Raw genomic sequence first — 20583 nt, 5'->3', positions numbered from 1 at the left:
GGATGTTTAATATAGTGTACTTCGTTGATATTGTTAAGGGAATACACACCTACATGTACTTGTGTGTTCAGCAATGTCATAGTCTCTGCTATTACCCGTAGAATAGAGAAAAGGAGAGTGGATATTGTAACCGTTTTATGATTTGGGTGCCTGCGATGAATTTGAACTTCTGATTACGAAAATAAATGTACACAAGTAATTGCTTTTAAAATTGTACTTTCTAAGAAAAGTCCTTTTTTTGTGGCAATGGCCAATGCAGTTTATTTGTGACACGTATATTGTTCTTTCCCGGATTAATATACTACTTTCATGTGATTCCCCCTCTCCCCATGTGGTCCCCGCCTGTTGGAAATCTGCATGGGTTTCCCCTATTATTAAAAAACCCACATTAGATCCCACAAAGCCAGAAAACTTCAGACCCATCTCGCTGCTCCCCTGGACGTCTAAACTGGCTGAAGCCCATGTAAACAAAGTGCTATCCCATCACATGCTGCATAACCACGTCCTGGACCCCTCCCAAAACGGCTTCAGGCCAGGCCACAGCACCGAGTCGGCCCTGCTGACCACCACTGAACACCTTCCGGGTGTCCTGGACGCTGGTCAAAGTGCCGCGCTGATCCTGCTGGATCTCAGCGCGGCCTTTGACACGGTCTCACACAACATCCTGTTGAAACGACTTGAGGCCATAGGGATCGATGTACTCGCCCTTGAATGGTTCTGGTCCTTTCTAATGGACAGGTCCTTTCGAGTTTCAGCCCCACCCTACATCTCCCAACCCCATTCCATCGAACAGGGAGTTCCCCGGGGATCGGCGCTAAGCCCATCCCTTTTTAATCTGTACGTCCAGCCTCTTGCAGTAGTGGCAAAAGAGTGGGACCTTACGCTGGTGTCGTACGCCGACGACACACAGCTGGTCATCACACTCTCTGAAGGCCCTTCAACTTCGGCTACTAAATTCAGGGATGGTCTAGCGGCAGTTGCACAGTGGATGACGCGCAACTGCTTGCAGCTGAACGCCGGGAAAACGGAGGTGCTTCTCCTTGGCAAAAACCCTAGCCACTGGAGCGATCATTGGTGGCCCTCTTTGCTTGGCCCCACCCCCGTGCCAAAAAAAGTTGTGAAAAACCTAGGTGTCTGGCTCGACTCCTCACTCAATTTTCAGTCCCACACAAAGAAAGTGGCAGCTACGTGTGTGGGTCTAATGAGGAGTCTTAGCCCGATACTCGGTTTCTTCGACTCCAGAACCCGCCAACTTATCATCCAATCCATGATCCTTGCCCGGCTGGACTATGCCAATGTTCTATTCTTGGGGGCAAATAAAGCAGAACTAGCACGGCTGCAACGTATTCAGAACTCGGCCGCCAGAGCTGTGGTTGGCCTCCCACGCAGGTGCTCTGCCAGAGCCACCATCCGTAATCTGCACTGGCTGCCAATTGAATCCCGAATTCATTTCAAAACCCTTACCACTGCATTCAAAATTCTTAATTCAGACTGCCCTGAACTCCTACGCCTGCTCCTTGTACCCTACACTCCCCAGCGCACCTTGCGCTCACTGGGACAACACCTCGTGACGGTCCCCCGAACCAGGCTTTGTAGAATGGGCGGCCGTTCCTTCAAAGTCTTAGGGGCAAGACTCTGGAACTCCCTGCCTCTACACATCCGCACCCTAACCAATTTGACTGCCTTTCGAAAGAAACTCAAAACTCATCTCTTTTCCGTCATCTAGTCTTCTGTTGGTTATCTCCCCCCCCCCCCCTCAGGTACTGGTTAGGTCAGCGCCGGGACGCTCCGTTGCTGGGGCAGCTGTTTGCGCTTTAACAAAGGGTTAACATAACATAACACCCCAGACCCAGCAATCTCTTATCTCTCCCCTTTTTGCGGGCAGAATGAAAATTCCAAAACCAACTGCGTTATCCATTTGAACGTTAGGAGAATACCAATGAGTAGTCTTAATACTATCACTCCTCTAAAAATGTCATTGAATTGCTAAATTTCCAGCTCCAAATTTGAAAGAACAATTGGAAGGTGTGTAAACTCGATTTGTATTGATACACTTCTATTGAAGTTATAATCTGTTTTTGATTTGTGCTGTGCTTATTCCGCCATCTATTGAATGACCCTGGAACTGTCCAACATACAGCCCTCCTCCACCCCATTCTTTTTTTTTTTTTTTTTTTTTTTGGTCGAACATTTGAGACCTCTTGAATATACTTTAGTATATACTTATATATTAGTATATACTTATATGCGTATGCACTTTGTGGGCTCTGGAGATCAGCCCTAGAACTTATCCGCTCTGCTTAGAGACTTTTTTTTTTCCGGTTCAACTGCCTCTATTTAACTGTCTTAATACAAAAAGACAAGTAAAATACCAGAGTTGCTTTCTGCTGAGGGACTTTCTTTTTTTTTTAAAGAAAAAAAATTCTGGTAACTTCCTCTATTTAACTTTCTTGATAGAAAACGACCAGCAGAGGTCCGTAAAATATCAGAATCACTTTAGCATTCTCTAGATTTCAGTCCATAGAAATTGTCTTCCACAAGCACCCGTAGACAATAATATTTTTTTCAAATCTTGTATTTTCAGTGTTATGACCACCGAAGGCACTGATTTTATATTAAAAACAGAGCTTTGGATGATACCATTTCCAGCTGAAAGGCAATATTTCTCTCCATGTATCCCCCATACCTGGCATGTCACGCAGTTTGATGCTTACTTTCCACCATGTTAAAGAACAGTAGATGTTTCAGCACCCAGGCTAATGTGCTGCATAGCTAAATACATATAAGGTCCCAAAGGGGAGACCGATTGCATTGCAAATGCTTGTTTCTTTTATGCATCAGCCAGTATGTGGGTATAGCCATCCTCCCATGATGGTAGACGTACACCCACAATACCCCAGTGCATTTTCCCCAACTTCAGATTATTTTTTTCTTTGTTTGGTTTGGAAGCACATTCCAGAGCTCTCAGTCGTAGATCATGAAGGACACAGGGACCGCACAGAGAAAAGTAGGGAAAACGCAGAAACACTGTACAAAATTTTCGAAGATTAAAGTGGATGTGGAGGAAAACCGAAAAAGGCTTAAACCACATATTTTTAATTTGGTATGAGAGAATGTACTGTTTGGGATTGGAAAATGTTCTTAAAAAATGTACCTTTTAATTTGCCCAAATTGCCCCCACACACTCACACAGGAGGACAAAAATTAAGTTTGCATTTTGTGACTACACAATCCAGTCAGTTTAAGACCTACAAAAAATTCCTTCCTAAGACTTTAAAATTATCGTAGGAACGAAGATGGCCACCTCACACCATAAAGCGGTCGTAGATCAGGCAGGGAACCTTGAGGGATTTGGGTCTGTCCACTGACTCAGAGTCCTCAAACACCCTTGATGGCAAATCCAACAGTAATTGAAGGTAGAACAAAGATCAAAGAATGCCACAGCAAATCTCAAACACGCCACAGGGTGTATATATAACCTTCTGATCAGACCCAACTATAAAAGGGGATTATGATTAATGGAGGGAAAAGTAATTGGAGGAAGGAGACTTCAGCAAAAAAAAAAAGAGAAACACACACCTGTCATCCCTCCACTTTCTCAGAGGCTCGATACAGAACGTGGGCTCAAGGTAAAAAAAAAAGCATCGATTTGAGGATGAAATGGCGTCTTTTTTGTAGAAAAAAACAAGTTTGACGATTTCCAGAAGGGGTTTAGAAACCCTTCAATAAAAGTAGATTTTAGAACTCCAGAAGCTGAGCAGGTAGAATTAGTGCCACCAGCAACTTTTGAACCTAAAAAGGAAGAACAAAAACTCTTCTATGAGGAATATCAAATGGAGCATAATACTCTACTTTCATCAAGGACAGCATAAGAGGGGGATGGCAGGACCTGGATAAAGACTCACTGGAGGAAGGCATTGCTTATATCCTGCAAGACCATCATCCCCTGATATGTCCATATATAACTCCGTTATTAAAGGGCATATGATATTCAATTAAAAGAACAACAAACGGAAGCATATGTAAGTATCTAAGCCTTACTTCCATAACAGAAATAAAACCAGTACTTACCTATGTTGCTAAGCAAGTTAGATCAGGGAAAAGAAGACTCTTCTACTGCAGTCGTGCCTAGGAGGAGATAAAGTACACATGCTCCAAACGAGAACCCATCAAAGTCTCCACTGCTAGAAACATAACTAATGCCCCTACATTCACTGATCTACTGCCATCTCAGGAAATTAAAGGACTAGAGATGGTAGGAAGGAGAATGAAGAGACCCGCTACCACACATTGGCACAGACCAAACTCCAATGCCCTGTTGAAAAGGTATAGACAACACTAACGGGAGAAGGCAGAAGAACTAATGCAAGGCCTCCCAAATCCGTACAAGAGGGCCAAAGGTGTCATCCGAGAAGAGAAGACCATAACCAACACGTCTAAAATCAGAATTGATACCGCTGATACCTCTTTTAGGTAGAGATGCACGGGTACCACTCTCTGGATTCATGCAGACTGAGGGTTTATGGGTTTGAGTAGGAAGTATAGGCATCCTTAGTGACATGCCTTTCACTTAGAATGTCTGTTCAGAGTGGCAGTTAATGACTGTCCAGCAGTGACATCAGGGGTCCTTTAGTTTAGAGCATCTTTTTCACGAGAGGAACCACCTCTAGTAATTGGTGGGGGTTGAAGTTCAGCCCAGCACTCAACAAAGCCAAATACGCAGCCAGCCAGTAACCAGATCACATGCATGCAGTGGCATGTCCTGTGACACCAGGGCGGGACTGCCAGAGTGTTACAGTCTCAGGCTCCAAATAACGTTTGAATAAATGGCCCCCTGGCACTAAACGACTGTAGGGGGCACACTGGAAGCGGAAATAAATCACTCTTGACAAAGTGTGCATGCTATATAGAGCGAGAACGTATACCCCCAAATGTCAGGCCAAAGAAAAGGAATGGCACTAGAATTTCACCTTGTTTGCACCGAGAGATGAAAGAACTCCTGCAAAAAAAATCCTAAGACGGGAACAGGTGTGGCGCCAGGGCGACTGACACCGGATGCTGGGGCTCACGGTTCGATCCCCGGCTCCGGCGGCAGGAGTCTGTCCAGCACCATGTGACTCTGGGCAATAGCTCGCTTAATCTTCCCAACGGCCCCCTGCGCCGGGATGCCTCCGGGTAGCTGTGCGCTTTACAAATACTGGATTTACATTTTTATACACAGCCAGGGAGTGTACTTGTTATACTTGCTAATACCCAAGTAGGATTTGACATTGAGGCCCATCATCGACCTCTGTTCCTTAAACAAGTTAATAAAGACACTAAAGTTCAAGATAACCATACAGCAAGAAGTCCTTTCACTTCTGAAGAATGGAGACTACATAGTGGGCGGCTATAGACCTTAAGGATGCCCACTCCTGTATCCTTATGAATAACCAGCACAAAGAAATACCTTTGTGGTAACATTTTACATTACCAATTTAAAGTGTCTGCATGGTAGATAAAATCAACACCAGTAGTGTTAGCAAAGTGTATTGCAGAACTTGTAAAGGGAAGGGATACATGCATACCCTACCTAGACAACTGGCTGGTAATAGCGAGCTCACATACGTGAAAGCATAAACCGTAAGAAAAATGCTGCACAAACTAGTGTTTCCCCTGAACCTGAAGAACAAATAAAATCATTGCAAGATGGATAGTTCAAACCATACAAATATGCTGCAATCTTGCGTAGAAAATGCTGAATAGTAAACCAAATGCACATTCGAGAAAGAAAGCATCCACACTATATTTCATAGCTAATTCACCTATAATGACAGACACATCCTGATCATCTGTTCACACCTTCAGAAAACACTATGTGGACATCTATGCTAAAAGAGACAGGTGGGCCAGAATGTATACATACGTGATCCACCTTCTCAAAAGGAGGTGTGAGTTTAGCGTATTAGTCCCTCATCTTTAGCTTACATTGATAATAAGCTTGAAGACAGTACAATTACCAAGAAAGGGAAACAAAGAATCTGAAGATGGTGACCATGCACTCGTACATTGTGGGTGTGTGTTTACATCATAGGGGATGGCTATACCCACCTTATGGCTAACGGCCCAAAAAAAAGTAGGAACATTTAAAGACCTTCTTACTAGCTGACTAAATAATGCACAGAATGTCTGTGCAAAAAAATCTTCAGGCTGCAAACTTATTGTTACAGGCAAGTCCTTTTTTCCTTAATAAGTTTTATTCTGGGCTTTCAGCTAACCGTTGCATGTATTGAGCGGATCAGTACAATACAAATCTGTCTTGCGTTTTGCCCTTCTGGAGTGTGGTATGTATATGCTATTTCTATTTAGTGAAAACCTTTCGAAAAGGCAGTGTTAAGGCTAATCCAGTTGTATGTCATAAAATTTGATAATGACCACTGTATCCTTTCTTCTCAAATGACCCTACCTTTTTTACAATACAGTCGGTAGAGCACCTTAGATGGTCGATCGCTTCAATAGTAAATGCATCACTGTATTAGACTGCCACTCTAAAAAGTCCCACCAGTACTGATTTTCGGAGAATTAAAATCTATGTACTTGTTAGTCACACACACATCTATATGGCTATCTTATCACTAAAAGCAACATGGGGCTTTATTTACCAAATAAAGAAAGGATTTTTAAATATAATGTATGCATGCCTGATTTCTTACAAAGGAGCTATCTGGGAACTATGACATGAAATAACTAATTCAGATTAGTTGGTGATCTCTGACCGTGCACTACCGAAAAAGAAAAGGAACCCGCCCAGTCCATACATCATAACGCACGATATTTCAGTTTGGAATGTGTGTGTATATAAACAGATCAATATTAACAGAATGTTTTTCAAATATTTGTTTAAAATATTATTCAAATGTATTATTATAAAATAGAAAAATAAACATTTGATTATACATCCATTAAAAACAATTACGCAAAGTTTTTTTAATGAAGTGAAAATCATAATTAGGTTCATAAACGTTGGGTGATCTGGTTTGTCTACCTGCAGGACTTGCATCATTACATTATGGCAACAGAGTGGTTAAGGATGTGATTCGACTTGGCTTCTAATTCAGGCTTTGCTTGGATTGGTGGCAATTCTTCTATGTTGATAGATTCTGAAAAATAACATTAACTTATATAACTGTGAGGATGACCCAATAGTAACTTTGATGAGGATAATTCGATCCAGTCAAACGTTCGGGAGAAAAAAATATTTTACGGAGTTTTCCCACTTTAGCCCTGGAGAAGCGTACAGCTACATGAAACACTTGTTTGCTGTGGGAGCTAAGAAAACTTGTAATCATCACTACAACAATACATTTTCATAAAAAAAAAATCAAAAAAGCAAACAAACATGGATTAATTTAATGACAAGAAAAGCTTGCGATAAGTAGATATTAAAACCATTGGAGTTCTGTAGAACACTGATATGTGTAGGCATGTGAAAATAAGATAGGCAAACAGCATGAGCATTCTTGGGATAACTAGGATCTATTGATATTAAATTAAAACAATTGATGTATAATTTTCATAATGGATGTATATAAGATCTTTATTTTTCTGTCATAGTACATTTGAATATTATTTTGAACAAATATTTTTGACTAATATTCTTTTCTTAATATTGACCTGTTTATGTATATCTACCAATCAAATATTGTGATTTGGAATTATTTCGTCATAAAAGGCAATCTTTATTCCGGAAAAGGGCAACAATGTCGTGGTCCCTCGGAGGCCTCTCAGGATCGGCTCGTTGCTCAATGGGGTCCACCTATTGACAACCTCAATTCCAATGGCACGGAATATCAATGGGATCAATCGGGGGAAGGAAGGGATGGAGACCTGTAAATAAAAAAGGTTTTTTAGACACACTGCGCTAACGGTCTCAATGGCCAATTCAAAGCTATGTGGGTTTTTTTGCCACCACAAATCTACCTGTAAAGAAAAAGGAAACTCAGTTCTGATAACCATAAGAAGAAGGACGATTGGCAGTCATCGAGACCTTCTCTTTGGCTACCCTGTATTGGCTTAGTCCTATGGCAGACACGTGGTTGCAGGTGGAGCACTGGAAATAAAGGAACAAGAAAACATAAACAGTGCACACGGGAATATGACCAATGCACTTCTGTAACCAGTATGAACTATATACAGTACCCACCCGTCAGTGTATGGGTGCGGGCCTCACAAGGGAGGAAGGATAAGCTTTTATGGCACCTACCTCTCTATGTCCCCCTGCTAGAAGGTCAGCACAAACACATACACTTATTGCACATGAAACATTTATGACAGTACGATTAACAGCCTTTATCCATTTTTTGGCACGTGGTCCCCACCGCAATTATCCCAAGTGCTTTACCACATAGTAGAGAAAAAGAATAATATACCACCTGGCATCAATACCAGTGGAATGTCCCGGATTATCCAGGAAATGTTGTGACCCAAAAAATTTTTGGAACTCCAAACTAATAGCGATGGCTTGTAATACGTTTTCTATACACAAAGTCAATGTTAGCGCTCACTAGCGCAATCAAATTATAACAGGCAAATGACTCTTGGCGGTGTCACCGACACCCAGGACAAGCTAGCAATCGCTAGCGCAATTAAAGTATCCCGGAGGAATGACTCTTGGTGGTGTCACCGACACCCTTACCCCACCGGGAATGGTAGAAGCCCAAAACTCCATCTCCAGACGTCTCGCAGCAAAGCCCGGATAATCTGCGAGCTAACTCTGCTCGGCTTCGGCTTGCGTAGCTGGCCTGAGCTCATTGGCGCGTCACATCCTATGCGCGTTCCTCCTCTCCCGCACAGAGAGCTGGGAATTGTGGTTTGTGATCTCCGGCCCTCCAAAGCTCCCGCATCTCGCCGAAAATGACGGCGGCCCTTGTCCATAGGTCCCGTCGTTCATTGAAGCCTGGAAGACGTGCACTGGTCGAGGCTGTGCACGCAACAAACAAAGTGGAAATTCTTTAGATGTTCATATGTATTGTTTGATCTTGTATCGGTTATGATTTTTTAAAAAGTAGATGTTTTTTATGCAAAGAACATTGACTTCAGGGCCATGTGCAGTCCATTACCATCGGTGAAAGCTATATTTCTATTAATATGACAAGTTCACACTGATTACAAATCTGAATGAAGTCATAACTGAATGTGTTTAGGGCTATATTCTGTTATCTGTGGGTGTGGATGACTGTGCTTGCTCAGGAAGTGAATAGGGCTGTGCTTGAGGACTGCTTTGATGCCAGGTGTACATTTTAAGATCCTGGCTGCTATTGCTGTAAGAACCAGACAATCCATGTCTGTGTTTGACCTTAATATTTTACATGTCTAATGAGGAAACTTTGTTTTTCATGCCACAGATACTACTACCAAAGGGGAATTCTTGCAAAAGTGGAAGGCCAAAGGCTTGTGTATCAATTTAAAGAAATGCCCAAAAACATTGTGGTTATAGAGGACGATAAAACTGAATTTTGCAGTGAAGAAGTAACCAGCCCAACAGAGGACAAATCATTAGAGCGGGTGTCTCTGCCCCCAGAAGGTATCTTAAAAATGGCGATACCTGCACGTGGAGGAAGGAACTTGTCCCCATCGAATGCTACAAGAATGGGAAAGCCAATTGCGCGATTAGTGAATATCGCCTCGTCTGGGCATGACCTTTCGCCTCACTCAACAACAACTACGTTAACGACCACAGTAGCTCCTAGGTAAGCATTAATACTGTTTTTATTATTATGTATACATAAAGTGCAGCATTTGCATACAAGGGTTTGTGCTGTCAACTAATATTGCAGTGTATTCAGTTTCACCCGCTTTAGTACTCAAAGACTCGATCTACTCCATCAGGACGCAAACACCCATGTTTTTAACTTCTTCAGAAATGTACGGTGTCTAGTTTCTGTTCTGAGTTATTCCATAGCGCTGTTCTTGGAGTGCTTAAGGGTCTGCCTCCCCATTTCTTTTGTTTTATTCTGGTCACTAATAGCAAATATTTAGCAGGCAATGTCAGGACTGCTTCTGGACAATACTTATAAACGTAGATGTCCTACACTTGGGGCCTTATCCATAATAGAAATTGTGCATGATAAAGACTGCATTGAACTTAATCACTTTCTGTGTAGGCAGCCTGTGCTAGTGCCAGAAAAATCTGGAAACGATCTAAAAATCCTCAGATTTAACAAGAGTGTGCTTGCGCCATTCTACATGCTCTGCAACCTCTCATTGTTTTTTGGGGATCCTTGGGTACATTAAATTTCCCAAGTCAATGAGAGAGTGAATACATGTGGTGAGTACTATTTCTCATCACCATTGAGGGACAAGGGAAGGCTATGGGAGAGCCCGGCCAGAGACAATTGTCATATCTGTTGGCTTGGTTAGAAGTTGTCGTCATTGAAAGATTTGACTAAACCTAATGTTGCCCATCCTGTCATAAACTGCCTTGAGGGCTAAAGAATACAGGTACCCATATCCATGGATTATCTCTTAAAAAAGGAGAGGTGAGATGTCTTGCCTGTTTGGCACTACCAAGATTACAGATTTTGGATTAGATGTTTGTATATGGAGTTACGTAGCTTTCGTTCTGTACTTCAGTCACTTTAATTCAGTCGTGACATTTTGCAAAAATCAAAGATAAGAGAGCGGCTGTAAGAATATATGATAATTGGAGGTGTTGAACGTTATGGAAAAGTCAACACCCCCTCCATCTGTGACTGTTCTCAGATTGATGACGAAAGATTCCTCACATTTACTATCCAAAGTGTGTATGAAGCCTACCAGAAAATTCTCCAACAGAGGCTATTCATCTCTACAAAGCACTGTAATTATTAGGAATGGGGTCTCAAGTACTTCATTGTTATATCATCTTTGTGTCCGGACAGTCCAATCCTCACAAGGCTATATGGATCTGAGAAAGCTTCAGTGGCTGCTGTTATGAAATGTATTGTAATAGTCAATGTAGAAATATGGCTTTTTATGTAGTGTACCAAAACTATGTAGACTGTGTAGAAAGTCTAGATGTCTCTTATTTGGCTTACAGGGCTTAAATTAATAATCCCAAATGCTCTCATTTGTGGTAGTGTGGGCGAGCAGTTTATCAGAGGGTAGTGTTAAGCATATGTTCTACATAGTCAAGAAATGAGACACAATGTGAGAAAGTGCCTCTTTTGACATGGTTAGCCCCCCCCCCCCCTTGTAGCTGGAAAATGATGTGGTTTCGATTGAAAGTGCACAGGGTCCCTATCAAACTGGTCCACTGTGCCAGAGCTCCTCTGCTAAAACTGTCCCACAATTGGCAACTTCGGCCCCCCGTAAGTCCCTAGTAAATGGTACCCCCGGTACCTGGGGCATTAGGACTGAAGAGGGTCCCTTAAGGACCTTCACTAAAGCCATGCAAATTGCCACTGTAGCCTGCGTGCCTTGGTGCAGGCAAAGTCGGCATGGCACACTACCTGTGTGCCATGTCAAAGCCACACATCTTAAGGTATGGATATGTCACCCCTCTAGTTGGCCTTACAAGCACTAAAGCAGGTGTCATCCTATCTCCGATATGGGCATATCCGCATGAGCAGATATGCCCCTACAATACTTCAGTCTATTCTTCATATTGTAAGTGCCAGGGAGCCATAGTGAGTACATGGGCTGATAACTCAACAACTCGAGTTTCCCAGCACCATGATGGTTTTGCTCAACCCAGGAGTGTTTGGTACCAAAAAAACCCTCTTAATAAATCCACACTGATGTCAGTGCAGGATTTATTAAAACATGTACCTAGAGGGTAGCTCGGAGGTGCCCCATGAAAACCTACCAACCCTGGTGTGGTCTCTTACTGACTTTAGTCAGCCTGCCACCAGCAGACATGTTTCTGGACCCCTGGCTTGAAAGCCCCTGTACTCTAAGGCCAGAAACAAAGGGGTTGAGTAAGGAAGGTGTGTTCCCATATCTAGAAGATTGGCCACCAACTAGCAATGTCTCCAGTACACTCAAAAGGTAATAAACTTTCCACACAAATTAGGCTTGCAACCTTTGCAAATACAGCAGTTCTTGGTCACACATTAAACTCTGTTACAGTCAAGGCCTATTCCAGTCCAGAAAAGTTGCAAGTGTTTGCTATCATGAACTTGTTCTCAACCACATTATCACATCACAGTCAAAACAGTCATGAGTTTTCTCAGGATGATGGCGTCCTGTATCTCAATGGTGCCGCACACACAACTGCATATACACCCCATTCGATGCACTCTTCAATCTAGGGTTGGTAGGGCCAGTGATCCATCGTTCTCTGCAGTGATGGAAAAGTAACAATCCGTTGCAGGGTCAGCGCTTCAAAGCCTCCATTCCGCAAATTACCATTATGACAGATGCATCCCTAAAAGGTTGGAGGCCACATATACAGGACCTCACAGTACTTGACCTCTGGTTGCCAACTCACAAACACTTTCACATCATCAGCAACATCTTCACAATATAGTAGCTCTAATCCGTACCAACAACATGACAGCAATGCATTATATTAAGCCGGGGCGCTCACTCCATACAGCTCTCCCGCAGAGCAGATAGAGATATGCTCAGCAGGATGCATCAGCAACTCCACGAGTGGTAGATCAACACAACACTCCTCCACTCATATTTCCAAAAGTGCTGAACCCCAAAGATAGACCTCTTTGCAACCCAGCAGAACGCAAAATGCTAAAGCTTTGCCTCCGGGTTTCTTCACCTACAATCCAAGTGCAATGCTCTAGGGATCAACCACCCGTCAGGGATATTTGCTTATGCTTTTCTCCTTCTCATTCCTTATGTGGTTCAAAAGCTAACACAAACATCCCTGACACTAATCCTAATAGTCTTTGCATGTGCACAACAAGGACGATTCACAACTAGGGGTAGGCGTAATTTGTGTAACTGTTACGCAAAACGGCAAAAAAATCTCCGAACGCACAGATTCCGCGAACACGCGGAATTGCTTGTTCGCGATGCTTTTTTCCTTTTCGCAATTGCTGTTTGCGTGCTCGGGAGGAAATATCTCGCAAACACGCATTTTGAGAACGCGAACAAGCGAAAAAAATTGCGATGTTGCATTCTCCGAAACGGAATTTGCTGCCCAGGCCTATTCACTACCCTAATTCAACTGTCGGTAGTGCCACACAAAAAACTGCCTCTCTGGCCACATCTTCTACCTCAGGAACAGGGGAAAGCAATAAATCCAAATCAGTTCACTCTGGCGATTTGGTCTTAAAATTTGGACACCTTAATCTACCACAAGAATACATGGACATTCTAAAACCAGCATAAAGGCCAACTACTCGACTGTTATGCTATCACATTGAAAAGATTTGTACATTACTGCTTAGCCAAACAAATCCAACCACTCTCCCCAACAGTGCAAGACCTTATTAGTTATCTTTTTAATTCGCAGCAAGCAGGCCTTGCTTATACCGCTATTAGATTACACTTAGCAGCTCTTGCTGCTTACATGCAAAAAAGACAACATATGTCGCTGTTTGAAATTCCAGTGATCAAGGCATTTGCGGGAGGACTAAAACGAGTCATTCCACCTTCTGATCCACAAGCACCAGTCTGGAATCTAAATATCGTTCTTACTCTACTAATGGGACCACTCTTTAAACCACTAAATTCATGTGATTTACAGTTACTCACATGGAGAGTAGCTTTCTTAGTAGCTATCACAATTTCAAGCGCTCACTTTAGAAGAACCTTTCTTCCTTATCTATTCAAAATTGGTACTAAGTACTAATCCAAAGTTCCTCCTTAGTTTCTGCATTCCTTCTGAATCAAACATTGAGCTACCAGTTTTCTTCCCTAAACCAGATTCGGTAGTAGAAAGAGCTCAATGCACGCTTTATGTTAAAAGAGCATTTATGTATTACATCGAGAGAACTAAACCTTTTTGAAAAACACAACAATTTTTTGTTGCATTTTCAAACCCCTCTCCCCATAGCCCCCCTCCTCCGCCCCAAAGAAAGTTACCCATATCCAAAGCTGGAATAGCAAGATGGATAGTAAGATGTATTCAAACATACTACCGAAAAGCTCTGTTACAGAGCATTTACGTATTACATCAATAGAACTAAACCTCTTCACAAAACACAATTTGGTGTGCGAGTTGCACATTGGTGTATGCGTGTTCTAATGCACACGCCACTGTGCACTTTTGTGTGTGTGTGTGTGTGTTGCACACTGGTGAGTGTGTGTCCTAATGCACAAACCAGTGTGCACTTTGACACAGGACAGTTTCCTATTGCACTTTGGTGTGTGTATTGCTCATTGATGGGTCAGTGTGCACTCTTGACAGTGTGTATATTACTACTGCACATTAGGTGTAGTTTTGCACTACACATCACCACGCATACTTTTCTACCACTCATACTTTTCTACCATGCGTCATTGCGTGCACTCCAGGATTAGAGCTCTAAAGAGAATCCTACACATTGAACAGTGAGTGTGGGTGCGAGTTAAAGATGGGACACTGCTTCTTTTGGGGAGGCCTGCTTGGGGGGGGGGGGGGCAAGGGGGATGACGATCCATGTATCTATCTTTAATGCACTCTACTCACCATCTATACCAACGAAAAGGGTGATGGAGAGATGCGGAGGTCAGAGGGTAAACTCCACGACTGCCGCACGTCATAACAGTGAGCCCACAGACCGGAAAGGGAAGAGCGAGACGGAGAAAGAGTGACTGTGAGAGAAAGGAAGAGAGAGATAGTGGCTGAGAAATAGTGAGGCATGCAAGAGCGCTGCACTGGAAGAAAGAAGACTGGAGCTGCCGTCTGCGCCCGTCCCGGTGAGTGACATCCGCCCTGCAGTGGCGTCGGGGCCAAAGAAATGAGGTAGAAAAACTGAGTGCAGTGACAGAAGCAGGCCAGAGGCAGGGCTCGCTGGGAGAGACAAGGTACCTTACAGCACTCGGCAAGGGACTGTGAAAGGGCCCATGTGGAGCTCTACATATGTGAGGGAGGTATAGGAGAGTTCACTTCATCAGGGTCCAGGGAGGTAAGGAAACCGAGACATACCAGAGAGGTAGGACATAGCGGATTAGAGGTAGACGAGCAGCTGAAAGCTGGAGTTTAAGGCGTGGCTCAGCTCCAGTTCCTGTTGGACCCTTGAGCCCATAATGAGCCAAGCTTTCATGTGGCTTCTGCCTGCCCCACTCGCTCTACCCCGGATGTAGCGTTACATAAAGAGCTGCCGATCCCAGTCTCGGCGTCGACTCAACATCCCAGGTTTCTGGGCAAATCACGAAATGTAAACTAAGCACTTCTCGGTGCAGTGCCGTAATGTGCTCTATTAATGTCAAAGCTCCACATGTTAAGGGAATACACTGTATTAAATTCGGCTGGAGCTTTATCACAGTTTACTACAGGTTTTTTGTAGGATTTTAACAACAAACATTTGCAGGGTTCAGCTCGTGCACGGGCCCCAAGATCCTGGTCATAGCCTTGGATCGGCTCTGGCTCGGCTCTCCCAGTAAATCTGTTCACTCGTCCAGCTCTATAGATTAGTACGCGGGGCTGAGGGGAGCGCCGGCGGCCAGGCGGTGTGCCTGAGTTGACAGGGTAATATCACGGGGGAAAGTGTGTGTAAGAAAGTTAGGCCGGAGGCAAAGGACTTCACAGCGGCAGGGCAGAGATATCGTGGAGGGCTGGGAAAAGTACGCAGAATGAGAGTACACATACATCTGAGAAAGAAAAAAAATAGAGACCGGAAAGGCAAGAGAGAGAGACCGAGATAGAGTGACTTTGAGAGAAAGAAAGAGAGAGAGGGGGGTTTACTGCTAAAGATGGACAGCCTGTGCTCATGATACTGTGATCTAGTAAAGTTGTAGAAACCCTACATTGTAATGATGAGTGTGGAAGCAGAGTGCTAGTTGATCAGCTGTGGAATCTCTGCGTTTTCTATGGTGCTGGTCGTAAGAACTGAGCAAAATATGACATTTAAGTGTACCGTTTATTTGTTAGTGATACTTGACACTACTATTCCAACTATGGCATCGTGTAGGCCTAAATGATGAATTAACAGCGAAAATAAAACTGATCATGGAAAAGTTACAATTTACAAATATGTCATATTGTGGATAGTACAAGTGTTGTCTCATAATGAAAGAAAGTCAACACAATGTTGCTGGTTCATCTCTGCATGTCGGACACACCAGTGTCTGTCGAGAGTTTACTGCGTTAGGGTGCCTGGTGCATGTACACTGTGGGGGCCAGTGAGTGTGCGTGTGCTTGGGTTTACTTGTCGTGGGGCAGATCTTGGGGGAGCAGGCAGCACTGGCCCTGGACACTGCCAAAGTGTTGGTGAGTGAGATGGATGAATATGTTACTGTTCAGGAAGGCCTTTGACCCCTGAGCCAATGGCAGTCCACTGTTTAGCATAAACTGTGACGCTGGGCCAATGGAAATGAGGGGCGGGGCTTCAAGCCCTCTATTGAAACTCCTCAACTAGCAATAAATCTCGCTGAGCAAGCTGCGCATGTGCGCTGAAACGCTAGGCGAGACCTTAAAAGGAAGGGAAAATTCAGAAAATGGTGAGTTCCAGGCATCTTGTATTTTACAAAGAGATCTGTTTAGCTCTTACCAAAAAGGTGCCTCCTGATGGCACCAGGGCCCAATCCACTAAGGCAAAAACTGCTTCTTTGCAACTGTCTGGGGGTGTGTCGTCTTGGGCATCTGTCAGGCTGTGACATAGGCTTTGGTCCACACTTTCACCACCAGGCATTTTTGTCTCCACTCAGAAGTTTGCATGGGTGGTCATTTGCCAGTTCAATTCTGCTAAACATTTTGTTGTGACATTCTCTTCAGACATATCTCTATGGGAATACTTGTATTTATTCAGTAAGCGAGGAATCTTTAGGTTGCGGTACTGTTACTTACCTTTGATAAGGATCGTTCTGTTGTATACTTAGTTTACCTGAAAGTTCCTCACCCACCCACCTCCCCCTTATGAGTGGAGTGCATAGTTTGGTTAATAAGGTCAGTTTTGGTACACTGCATAAAATTGCAATTTCGTTGTCCTCATCTTCGACTCTAAAGGTGTAGAAAAACCATCAAGGAAGAAGTTGCTCTGCCAGGGAGGCACTTAGGACTCTGGTTGTGTCATGCCCAGTGCAGTACTCGACATCAATATGTAGTTGAGTGCTTCTTACTGATGCTGATAAAAGCTGTTTTGGCCTTTTAGTCTGGCACCTGTAGGAGATTTAAGAGGCAGTACAGGTGGACTCAATTGGAAGCTTAAGCCCCAAGGTAGACCAGTGAATGTATAGTAGTTTGAGCATGGGGTTGCAGATGTCTTTGCAATAGGGCATGGATATTTGGGCAAAATCACCCGGGTGTCACACTTCTACTGAAAGTTACTACTAATAGAACAACATCTTGCTCCACCTGATACCACCTCGAAAATCACAATTAAATGACTGTTTCACACATTACATTTTGAGATTTGTTTTTGACTGTTTTCCCGAATTGAATTTCATATATTCTGCGTAGATCGAGGAGGCTAGCCATACCGTTAATAACCTAATCATCACATGCTTACATTTCGGGCCATTCTTTTTCCTATCCATGAAACTTGGCATGTGCAAAAGATTCTCATGCATTGCGCGGATTTAGGAACCTCGAGCAAAAGATGTTAATTTTAAATTGAGGGAATGTACAAGACTGGTTGAATAAGAACCAGAAGTATATTTTCATGTGCAGTGCACAGATACAAACTCAATTAACGGTTAGACATTGGGATTAGAGAGAATATGGCTTGGTGTTTGATAAACGTACAGTATATTGGATGATTTTCAGCATTAGAGGTTTATATTGAAAAGCACAAGCAACCGGCTGTAGGTGAGTCGAGCACACAAGCGAAAGGATGATAGATTCCAAATATAGCTATTTCAAAGCATTTTCATCTGAAAATGTTAGACTTTTGGGTCATTGTAAACAGCATGTCCCAAAAGGCTGTTGGAGAGTAGATGGGAGTGGCCTTTGAGAATGTTCCTACAGGGTAGCAGAGACAACTCTTTACCTCAAGGCACTACTTTCAGGGCTGCTTCGTCACTGGTTTACTAATCCAAAGGATAAATACTGATGATAGAAATGACTCGAGTTTGCATTTGGCAAATTTAATTTCATGGATCTTTTGCCAGCTATTTGCTGGCTTTCTTAACTTGTATAACTAGTTGTTGGCTTAGTAAACTGGTATAAGTGCCCAACCAGTCTGTGGCAGCTTTGCCTCTTTACAACCGCCTCACTGCTATTCTATATAGAGCATTTTCAGATATATTCACCTACTGACACACATCTAGATTTTAATACTAACTTGAAACTTGTTCCTTTTGTGTTGCTTTGCGATTAAACGTTGCTAGGATCCGTTTCTTCAGTTGCTGTTTGTAAACCCAAGAGGCTAATCCAGATGACCCATTGATCACAATGGTGCAAAAGTAACTGTACGCTAGCGAGAGAGTTTTCCAGGTTATGAACTTGACGTATTTTTTATGAATTTTCGATAAAATAGAAGTCTAAAGCTATTGATTTTCCTTCATCCTGCAGGACTCTCCGTGTAGCGATGCAAGTGCCGGTCGTGATGACGTCTCTGGGTCAGAAAATCTCAACGTTGGCAATGCAGCCAATAAACACAGGGTCTCAGCTCATAACCAGCACCAGCCCAACAACTGGCAATGCTCCTAAGGTTGTAATTCAGACAATCCCAACGATGATGTCCGCTTCTGCTGACAGCACTGACAAAATCACCATGCAGCCTGCCAAAATCATCACCATCCCGGCATCACAGCTGGCGCATTGTCATCAACTGCAAGCGAAAAGCGGTCTCCCTGGATCTGGAAGCATTAACATAATGGGAACCCCATTGGCCATGCGAGCACTTAACCCCATGTCCCTTGCACATGCAACACCACTCATGCGGCTGTCAGTTCCCAGCCAGCCGACCGCTTGCCAGACTCCTCCTCGGGTGTTCAGTGCAGTATTCAGAGGGTCAGACATGAAGACTGATTCAGTGTGTGTCCGCCAAGAAGGTGACGGAAAACCCCTGCAGCCATTGAAAGAGGAGAGCCCTATTGATGGCAGCAAGACTGTGACACATGTGGTAGTAGTCAGCACGCCCTCTGGTATTGCCCTTCCAGTAACTGTTAAAACAGAAGGAACAGAAAGGTCTGACATTTAAACAAGCAACATTGTCTACCAACTGAACAAACTTGCGAATCTGCTCATATTAATGTAAAAATGCATTGTTTGGGTTGGAAAGGAAGAGCTGTGGCGAGTAATGGTGGCATTTTAACAAGACGCATGTACAATAGCAAAGGTTATAGCCAAAAGACTGACTGGAATGTGTTTTACTTGTCCCATGTTTCAATGGGAATGGAACTGCCTGTCCAGATGTCGACAGACCCCACACCCCACTTTCTAGATGAGAGCCTACACATAGAAAGCTGTAGTATATACAAAATATGGGACCAATCTGTTCACTACTATATCAAGACACACTAAGGACGGGAAACACTAAAGTTGATTCTGCAAGAGAGTATTTTGTTATATTTTTATTACAGTGGAGGACGGGTGGGAAGAGGACAGGGGAGGAAGAAATGCCTTGTTACAAACGATAAATCCTGATGCAACTTACATGGAAACTAGCAAAACCCAGCTGTGTTCTCACAGTGGTCGCTTCATTGGTGCTACGTAGAACTTTGCTGAGTAGTTATTCAAGAATGTGAATTGCATAAGGAAGAAAAGCAACTGCAGCAACCTTTGCTCAAGATCTTCTGAAAAGCTACATTGCTAGGAGCAGACCAGAGAGATTTGTATTATACCGCTTTGAAGCAGAATTTGATATAGAAGCTTTAGACTGATTTTCAGTTTCCCTCTATTGAAATAAGCTAATGGCTTGTTTGGTGTACAGCATTTTTTAATGAATTAAAACAGAAAGCATATTACCTAGCACAGTATTGTTCTAGAATTAAATGTAACATTTTGTATGGTAGTTAAGTCTGTCCTAATTTCTCACTTGTGAGCAAGTTTGCAGCAGGCACTTTTGCGCTTGCCTGCACCATGACTGTCACTTGCTTAGCACTCACGCATACATTTCAGTTTCAACTCAAGGTCACACTCAGCATGAATTTGCGATATATTTTTTTGTCAGGTAGTTCAAAACCTGGAATTATTTTGTATTTTTTTTAGTTGAAGTTAAGAGGGAAAAGTTACCAGTGTTCAGAATGAACTATAATAGTTTGTATATTCAACATTTGAAGTATATTCTATTTTGTTGTACTCTTGTTTCAAAGTGTATTCAAGTAGATTTTACTGAAATATAGAAAAAACAATTTAAGCTGACGGTTTGTTTTTTTATTATTATTTTGAGTGTTTGTACTGTTGCAAATAGTGAGGAAGTTTGGTATGCTCTCTGTTCACGTCAAATTACTTTGAAACCCATGTGGAAAATTTTGTGTATGTATGTATTTAATCTGCATTATATCCAGGTATTTAGTTCTTACCTAAAAATGGAAATTTTGTAAACTACTAGCTAGGCAGAAAAGACACTCCGGAAT

At 42.9% G+C, this 20583-nt stretch overlaps 1 protein-coding gene across 3 annotated transcripts in view; it reads left to right on the top strand.

Annotated features, from left to right (window-relative positions):
- The window catches only part of ELF2 (E74 like ETS transcription factor 2), a 583385-nt gene extending 563022 nt beyond the window's left edge, over positions 1 to 20363 (top strand). For all 3 annotated transcript variants that reach the window (XM_086962169.1, XM_086962168.1, XM_086962170.1), the window contains 2 exons: positions 9384 to 9728; positions 18575 to 20363. In XM_086962169.1, the coding sequence (XP_086818295.1) occupies positions 9384 to 9728; positions 18575 to 19205 (976 nt within the window). In that variant the 3' untranslated portion in view covers positions 19206 to 20363. The remainder of the gene's footprint in view (positions 1 to 9383; positions 9729 to 18574) is intronic.
- Positions 20364 to 20583: the final 220 nt, after the last annotated feature.

This window comes from Lissotriton vulgaris, chromosome 3_1 (assembly GCF_964263255.1).
Source record: "Lissotriton vulgaris chromosome 3_1, aLisVul1.2, whole genome shotgun sequence".
NCBI classification, from domain to species: Eukaryota; Metazoa; Chordata; class Amphibia; order Caudata; family Salamandridae; genus Lissotriton; species Lissotriton vulgaris.
The sequence above is the reverse complement of the archived record's forward strand: the minus strand, read 5'-3'. Positions and strand labels throughout refer to the sequence as shown.